Below are 8,890 nucleotides of genomic sequence, written 5' to 3'. Positions count from 1 at the left end.
ATGAACATCCAAGCTGATTTTTAAAAACTTTTCTTGAACCCAAGTACTATTGTGCCACCACTACTAATGCTCCATCTGAAATCAATTAATAGAACAGACTGGGCTGTTCTGAGCCATCAAAGCAGATGTCCATCATCTTCACCCACTAGATAATCATAGAGGCTTATTGTGCCTGGCTTTTCATTGGATGTTTGTGTTCGAGTGATATTACTATATCCCTGGTGTGTGAGCAGCATTGTTACTGCTCGATTGCTACTGTTTTATGTTTTGAAACCTAAAATAGGAAAGATATTTAAACATCCAACAGGTAAGGCAGGGCTGGTCAGTTCTAATTCAGACGTGCTTTGAGTTATATGGTGAAATTCCACTGAATCTGAAATTAGGATAAGCTTAGCCAGAAATTCCTAAGCAACGTGATTGCTAAATTTGAGCTTCAATATCCCTCACTTGCTGTGGTTCTGTTTGGGGAGTGGGATGAACAGGATTTAGCAACCATAGATGCTTTATATCTTGTCAATTATTCATGCAGAGTTTTAAACAAATTTGAATTTCTTGAGCATAGGAGGTTGAGAGATGATGTGATTGAAGTGTTTAAAATGTTATTGAATAGGACAGGTGTAGGAAACTATTTCCTCTGGAGGGGGGAATTAAGAACAAGAGGATGTCATCTTAAAATTAGAGCTAAGTTATTGAGAAGCAAAATCACAAAGCAATTTTTCACGCAAACGGTGTATAAATTTGGAACTTGCCCAAACACTCTCAGAAAATAGGAGCTTTCAAGACCAAGATGGATATCTTTTTGTTAGATAAGGACATAATGGCTTCATGGAGCAAAGGCAGATAAATAGAGCTCTGGTATCGATCAGCTGGGGTCTAACTGAACAGCAGAACCACCAGACGGACTGAGTGTCCTATTCCTACTGTTCCCTTGATGCTGAATTGAAGTAAATTATGGAGAAAAATTAGGTTTTAGACAGGTTTTCTCTTAAGAAATCAATTCCCACACAGCTTGAGCATAAAGAAGTGGAAAAATATTATGAAAGGGCAGGACTAAGTAAAAAGAGTGGGAAGAAGTTCATGCAGAGCATAAACACCAGAACAGACTTCTTGTGGTGAATGCCCTGCTTCTATATTGAAAATTATATATAATTCAGTGTATAGGTACAAATCATCCAGATCATGACCTCCATCATCCTGTACTGTACTTTAATATACCAACGACTTGCTAACTGTGTCTACAGATTGGCATCACCTATTTTTATACAAGCAAGAAGAAAGATATGTATTTTGAACTAAACAGCTGATAGATTAAAATCTGTGTTTGGGTTTTTGCATGTGCATCTTCAATTGGAATTTCTCAATATTATATTACATAATCTGCTCCCCAATGCTGCATTAGTAACTTCAATAATGAGTTGGGAAGATTTCTCGAGTCAGTATAAGTAACATTGTTAATATATTGTAAAGGAATATGTGTAAAGATTTCACCAGGTTGAGTCAACAGAACTCCTTTGAATGTTTGCAATTCCATGAATGCACAGGAAAATCAATACCACATTCAATCAGATAAACATCAGGAAATACAATATTAAAAACAGAAAATAGTGAAAATATCCAAGAGATCAATCAGTAAAGACATTGAATTTGGAACTAAATCAGGACAAGGCTGATGGATGTTCTAGGATAAAAAAAAAGGCCAGTGGTATTGTACCTATTGGGTTGAAGTGGTAATCGGTTCAAGTCCCACCTTCTCTGTAATAACACTTTTGAACAGGTTGACTTGAAAAATATCCAGAATGTAGGCAGCACATGAATGAGCTTTGCATGGAGTGGAACTCCAGAGGCCAATGAAGGAAACATTGAGTGTAGAGATGATATAGATTTATAGTCACTGGGATAGAGCTAAATAACATGACAGAGGTAAAAGTAGTCCGTATGAGTAACAGACTGGGTTTGGGTTTGAAAGTCAGACTGGTTCCGCCAGAATAGTCTAAGAAGACAGTGAAGGATTTGCATGCAATCATTGGCTGTGACCCAGACTTCCTGTAATTCAACAGGACACCAACATCTTACAGGTGCTGCCTGAACTATTGTGCATTCTTCGTATATTCTGTTCTTATTTTATACTAGACATAGAAATTCCTAGTAACAAAAGAGTATTTTACTCAGTAAGTATGTCAGGATGATCACCCAAACAACAATATAAAATGAAGAATTAGTGAGTGTTTACACCAACAATCACTGACAGATGGGAATCGCATATTTAAGTTTATTCAAGGCTGACTTGTGATAGACTAGGGAGTCAGGAATTATAGGGTGCAACCAGGCAATTGGAGCTCAGACCATAACTTGATCAACCATGACCTTATTGAATGCTGTAATTGCCTGGCTGCTCCTAAGTCCTATGTTCATATCATATGTTCAGTAGACACTATGGTTGATAAGGTTCAGTCCATATCCATTACCGCAAATGTTCAAGTCTTGAACAGTGGCCCCAGGAGAAGGGCAGGTCCTGAGCAGCATACATGAATGAGCCATGCTGGTCCAACACTTCCAAGCAAGTGAATATCAAATTATGTAGTATGGGTCGCCATTCTGTCCCTTCAATTGAAGAAAGATAGCAGCCAACTGGACAGGAGAAAACCTGTAAAAATTGAGAAAACTAATTAAATGGCCTAAAATGAAGAACTAAAAGTCTTAAGTGAAACACAACTGCCTACACAGCAATTCCTTGGTGTCAAACTTCAAAAGTTATTTTCCTCTTGAGGCATTTTGTTTTATTTGTTCATGAGATGTGGGCACTGCTGGTGACACCAATATTTCTATCCCACCCATAAATGTCCTGGCAAAGGTGGTGGTGCACTATCTTCTAAAACCTCTGCAGTCCATGGAGTGTAGGAACGCACAGTGCTGTTACGAAGAGGATAAATGGTCCGTTAGAGACAAAATACTGAGGATGCTGAAAATCTGAAACAATTACAGTCACATCTGGGATTAGGTGTCCATGTTTGAAGAATAGTAGTCAACACAAATACTATCATATTAACGAAGGTCTATGCAGTGCTTTAGCACTCATTATAGATTATAATCATGACACTACTGTGCCCCCAGTAGACCACAACTAGATCTATCATGATCTTATAGACTGCTGGGATAGGCTGAAAGGATCCAATGGTCTATTCCTGCTCCTTTGTCCTATCAGACACAACTGGAGAATGCTGGAGAAGGTTGGCAGGTCTGGCAGCATCGGTGGAAAAAGAAACAGAATGAACTTTTCAGCTCCAGTATGACTCTTTAATTCTTCAGATTAGCATTCTCAAAGAATAAATGGTGAATGAGTAAAGATAAGAGTGGATTTTTTTTCAAATTCATTCATGTGATGTGGGCATCACTGGCTAGACCAGCATCTATTGCCCATAGGGCAATTAAGAGTCAACCACGTTGTGTGGAGATAAGGATGGCAGGTTTCATTAGTGAAGCAGATTTTTTCTCCCTCCCCCAACAATCAACTGTGGTTTCATGACCATCATTAGATTCTCAACTTCAGGTTATTTTATTTAATACAAATTCCACTATCTGCCATGACAGGTTTCAAACTCAGGTGCCCAGAACATTCCCTGAGTGTCTGGATTAATAATCTAGTATTGATACCTCTAGGTTATTGCCTCCCCATTCACACTTCAATGTCCTGAATGAGGGTGAAAACAGAAAATGGGAACAAGAAGTCACACAGATGATGGCAAGTATGAAAACCCATAAAAGTACTGACAGGCATCCAGTTCAATTTGTTTTCTTTTAATAAAAGACAACTTTGTGCCAATTTGTTTACATTTAATTTTTTTTCCAGGTTTCTATTCTGTTGGGTAAAGGTCTTAAGGAGCAAGAGATCAGACAATGGAAGTAGAAACAACAGCTCATCTCATTTTATATGGACTGCTGGTGTTTCTGGGTATTTTGGGAAATATTTTGGTCTTGGTAACAATATTAGCCACAACGGTGGAAAACCATGGACTTGCTGCTTCTGACATCATCCTCAGCAACCTGGCAGCCGTCAATCTGCTCCTATCAACCTTCCGGAACATCCTCCTCTTCATCACGGAGTCAGGGGTCAACATCTTGCTGACCCTCAACTGGTGCCGAATATTCATGTTCCTCTGGGTGTGGCTAAAGTCTGTGAGTGTGTGGGTTACCTTCTGCCTGAGTTGTTTCCATTTTCTCAAGATAAAACAACATGTCCATCTGAGCACCAAGAGGAAGGAGATTATATATGTGTTGGTGATATTGCTTGCCGTGTGGTTTGTTAATTTTCTGTACGCAGTCCCAGCTTTTGTTTACTCCCATGCTGTCAGTGGGAACGAAACAAAGATTCTGATGCTGGTCAGCACCACCACAGATCCTTTCCTGGGCTGTGTTTGGAGGTTCCCAACTCGAGAAAGTGGCATAATGTTTGCAGTCTTCACCCTTGTCCTTCATGAACTCATACCCATTTTACTGATGGTGGGCACCAATCTCAGCACTGTGTATTACCTCAGCAAACACATTAGAGCAATTGCAGACGAGCATTTGCACAGTGTGCAGGTCGAGAGGACAGCTGCCAAGCTGATCCTGGCTCTAGTAACATTGTTTGTCCTCTGTACGCTCACTCACATGTTAGCTGTGGGTTATTACAATCACAATGCGGGCCCATCCACTGCCTTTCTGCTGACTCTGGCGAGGTACTTTGCCTCACTGTTTATAGGCTTCAGTCCTCTGTTAATAGCTGCGGGACACAGCAAACTGCGAAATAAAGTTTGCAAGGTATTACACATCAAAATAGTTTAATTTTTATAATATAAAAATGGCATTAATGTTCTTAGCAAGTAGTGCTGAGATTTTATTCATTCACATGATGAGAGCGTCAATGACTAGGCAGCATTTATTGCCCATCCCTAATTGCCCAGAGGGCAATTACAACCACATTGTTGTGTGACTGGAGTCACATATAGGCCAGACCAGGTAAGGATAGTAGTTTGATTGCCTAAAGGACAGATGGGATTTTCCCGACAATCAACAATGGATTAAAGGTCATCATTAGATTATTAATTCCAGATATTTATTGAATTCAAATTCCACCATCTGCCATATCAGGATTCGAACCCAGGTTGCTAGAGTGTTATCTGGGTGTTAGGATTAACAGTCCAGTGTTAATACTACTAGGCCATCAGCTCTGCATTAGGACTGATAAATAAATTGTGAACCAGGTTCGACCTGTTACTCAGCCTTGGGTTTAGGCATCCATTCATTTGATGCATAGACCCTCCTCCAGAAGCTCCTGCTCCCGTCTCAGTTGGATTTGTCCCCTCTTCAATTCAATTAACTCTGTCTCCACTTTTTTCATACAAAGACTTGTATCTATGCCCACTTTCACAATTCAGTTTCAGGTCGCAGTAGTATGATTATAATGAGGTGAGCCAGGTTGACTTCATAGAATGAGTTCCCTGATGGGGCATGTAAATCTGGTCTAATCAGATCACCCTGGCTGACAGATAAAAACAATAGTGTCCCCTGCCCTCCCCTTCACTGTTTGATCACACAGCATTGCCCTTTTGTGAAGGGCACTGCTTGTCACTGGCCACTCGGGTGTTTTCCTATCTTCCTGGTGGTGGAAATTGAATAAAGATTCGTGACCTTGTGTCTCTCACTGTGTCTCACACCTGCACACACACACCATGGGTGCTGGGGAAAAAAATAAGTACTACCGCAGTTAGGCGGTAGTGTAGGGGTTAAAAAAAAAAGCAAAAAAAAAGAATGGAAGTGTGAGACATCTTGTTCACTCTAAAGGAAAAAAACAATAGTGTCAGGCATCCTGTTCACTCTGAGGGAGCTGGAGCAGTGTCAGGGACTCTCCATTTTGCCTCAGGGAGAGGACTAACTGAGCTGGCTGCCCACATCCAGTGTGTACCGCTAAAATTAAAAAAAAGAAAAAAAACAATAGTGTCAGCCATCCTGTTCACTCTGAGAGCTGGCTCTGAGGGAGCTGGAGCAGTGTCAGGGACTCTCCATATGTAAATAAAGGCTGACTTGGTGACAGGATACCAGCCTCTGTGGAGTTATTTGGCAACCTTCACATTTTCTAACCAAGTCCAATATGCTAAGCCATAACATTCAAGAAAGTCCCAAATCTGAATTCCCAAAGATTGTGCTGAGTTATTAGAATTATCTGGCCTGGAGGCAATCATTTAGAAGGTTGTGGGTTCAAATCCCGCTCCAGAAACTGGAGCACAAAATCTAGGCTGACATTCCAGTGCTGTACTGAGGGAGTGGTAGATTGCTGGAATCATAATCTACTAAATGACATTATACTGAGAATCCATCTTCACACTCAGACTGACAGAAATATTCCATAGCACTACATCAACGAAAGGTGGGGGAATTCTTGGGGTCTGGCCAATATTTATCCCTCATCTAATATCACTAAAACAGATGAACTGGCTGTTATCATATTGCTGTTTGTGGATCTTTGCCCTCCCAAACCAGTGACAGTGTCTTTTCCATTACATCAGTTACTGCTTTTCTCAATGCCAAGACCCTATACACAGTGGAGTCATTAGAATTTGGCAAAAGGGAAAGATTGCATGTGGTGTAAATAGAACCTCATCTCTGAGATTAAGGAGTGAATGGCTTCCCAGTATTGCTCTCAAGAACAGGGTTTTATCAGGAAGTGCTATCAACTTACTGAAAGAAGACAAACACGTCAAGTGGTGGCTTTTATTGCATGTTTAAGAAATGCAAAATCGTTTGAACATGGAATGATAGAATATCTACAGCACAGGAAGCAATTCAGCCCACAGTGATTGTGCTAGCTTTCTCCAAAATCAATTCACCTGGTTACAGTGCCCTCCTACCTTTTCCCTGCTACTTTCAAATATTTTCCCTTCAGATAATTGTCCAATTTTCTTTTGACAAATAGAGAACATGTACTGATATCAACATGTGCTGATATTGACAACCTGAGTTCGATTGGATGATATTTCATTCTCAGTGTGGTTTCACTGAACATTCAAGATACTCATAGTTCAATAGCTCCATCTTCTGTTTCATCCAGGTTTAACTGTTCTGTTATAGTGTGTTTTTACAGCTCTTTCCACAGCTCTCAAAATGATACAAAGTCAATTGTGAAAAATTAATATTGCAAAAACTAAATAATGTGTCAGTGATTGTAATGGAATAAGTTACAGTATTTATAGCCCATTACAAATGCATTACATATGATCACAAGGAACATATCAAATCACTGTGAAACAGTCTATGACAAAACACATAGAATGTTGTATTACATTACTAGATCAACTGAGTATAAGCTAGAAGATATTATATGAAAATTGTACTGTACACTGATTTCGATTTTGGTCATAAGGACATAAAGGTAACATTCGACTCATAAAACCCATAAAAACCAAGTATCACAAGATCAGTCCTTGGTGTTAGAGGATTGATTTTGAGTAAAGATTGGAGCGAGTGGGGCTTTTTAACCTACAATGAAAATGACAATGATGAAACATCACAGAGGTATACAATATATTAAATTTTACTTCAGGGAATGCAAATAGATATTAGAATAATGAGGTTTTATTAAATAATTAAGCATGAAAAGAAATTTGAACCCTTCAATAAACAATAACATTACAAACATACACAGAGAATGCTGGAGAAACTCAGCAGGTCTGGTAGCATCTGTGCAGAAAGATATAGAGTTAACATTTTGAATCCAGTATAAAGAGTCATAGGTGCTACCAAACATACATATATCATAGAAATCACAGCAAAAGTCTGTATCCCTGTATTCCCTGCATAAAAGTAAGGTACAAAGCGACAAAGGCATGGACATCTCTTAAATTTAATTCCTGATTAAACTAGATGATCTGACAGGGCACCAATAAAAATTCCTGCAAAATTCCAATCCTTCCTGCTGAGTTTCTTCACCATTCCCTGTGTTTGTTTCAGACTTTCAGCATCCATAGTATTTTGTTTTTATTCAATAAATTACAATCTGATGTGTGTTTTATTCAATCAATGAGCTTTTTTTTATTCTGATGTTTCCACCATCCATACTTGTGACTTCGCCTTTCTTACCGTGGTTAATTAAATCCCCATTTAATCCAAGGATGCTGCTCTTCATGTGCTTGCATTTACTGCAAGAGTTTTCATTGACATTCACTAGCTAAGCACTTGTGATATCTACATTAGGAACTGAATTTCTCACCATCTGGGAGATTGCCATTTAATCACTGACAGGTGATAAACCTCAATGTTGCCCCTAACTTTGAAACTGCTACACATATCCATCTTGTTTTAACACAACAGTGATTGTGAATGTTAGCAAACATCCCTGGAACTCATTAAATTTGGCATTCAATACTTTATCTAATTCACAATTTTACATCAATGAACATTGTGAAATATAATTTTCACTGTGGAAGATGCCTGATATTGACTGTTCCCTTGTTTCAAGTTGGTTTAGGGAATTCTACATAAGACCATAAGAGTAGGCTGTTCGGCCCCTTGAGCCTGCTCCACCATTCAATAGTATCATGGCTGATCTGATATTCTTCACATTTATTCTCCTGTCCTTTCTCTGTAACCCTTGATTCCCTTACTGATTGAGAATCTATCTCAGCCTTTTAAAACACACAATGTCTCTGGCCCCACAGTTCTCCATGACAAGGAGTTCCAAAGACTCTCAACCCTCTTAAAGGAGAAAGTCCTTTTCATTTCAGTATTAAATTGGTGCCCCTTTACTTTGATACTATGCCCTCTGCTCCTAGCCGCCCATGAGGGGAAACATCCTCTAGTGTGTACCCTGTCAAGCCCCTCAAGAATTCTATATGCTTCAATGAGATAACCTCTGTCT

General features: G+C 39.3%; 1 protein-coding gene across 1 annotated transcript; it reads left to right on the top strand.

Moving 5' to 3' along the window:
• Window positions 1-3,848: 3,848 nt before the first annotated feature.
• LOC122540101 (olfactory receptor class A-like protein 4) lies at window positions 3,849-4,821 on the top strand. Its single transcript, XM_043675412.1, has one exon. It carries the CDS (start codon window positions 3,895-3,897, stop codon window positions 4,819-4,821), a length of 927 nt encoding a protein of 308 aa, XP_043531347.1. The 5' UTR covers window positions 3,849-3,894.
• Window positions 4,822-8,890: the final 4,069 nt, after the last annotated feature.

This window comes from Chiloscyllium plagiosum, chromosome 34 (assembly GCF_004010195.1).
Source record: "Chiloscyllium plagiosum isolate BGI_BamShark_2017 chromosome 34, ASM401019v2, whole genome shotgun sequence".
In the NCBI taxonomy this organism is placed as follows: domain Eukaryota; kingdom Metazoa; phylum Chordata; class Chondrichthyes; order Orectolobiformes; family Hemiscylliidae; genus Chiloscyllium; species Chiloscyllium plagiosum.
Note: the sequence above shows the minus strand (reverse complement) of the source record. Positions and strands in the feature narration are given on the sequence as shown.

Bases quoted from the DNA above. Each gene is read 5' to 3' on its own strand.
- LOC122540101 (XM_043675412.1), top strand. From the start codon at position 3,895: ATGGAAGTAGAAACAACAGCTCATCTCATTTTATATGGACTGCTGGTG.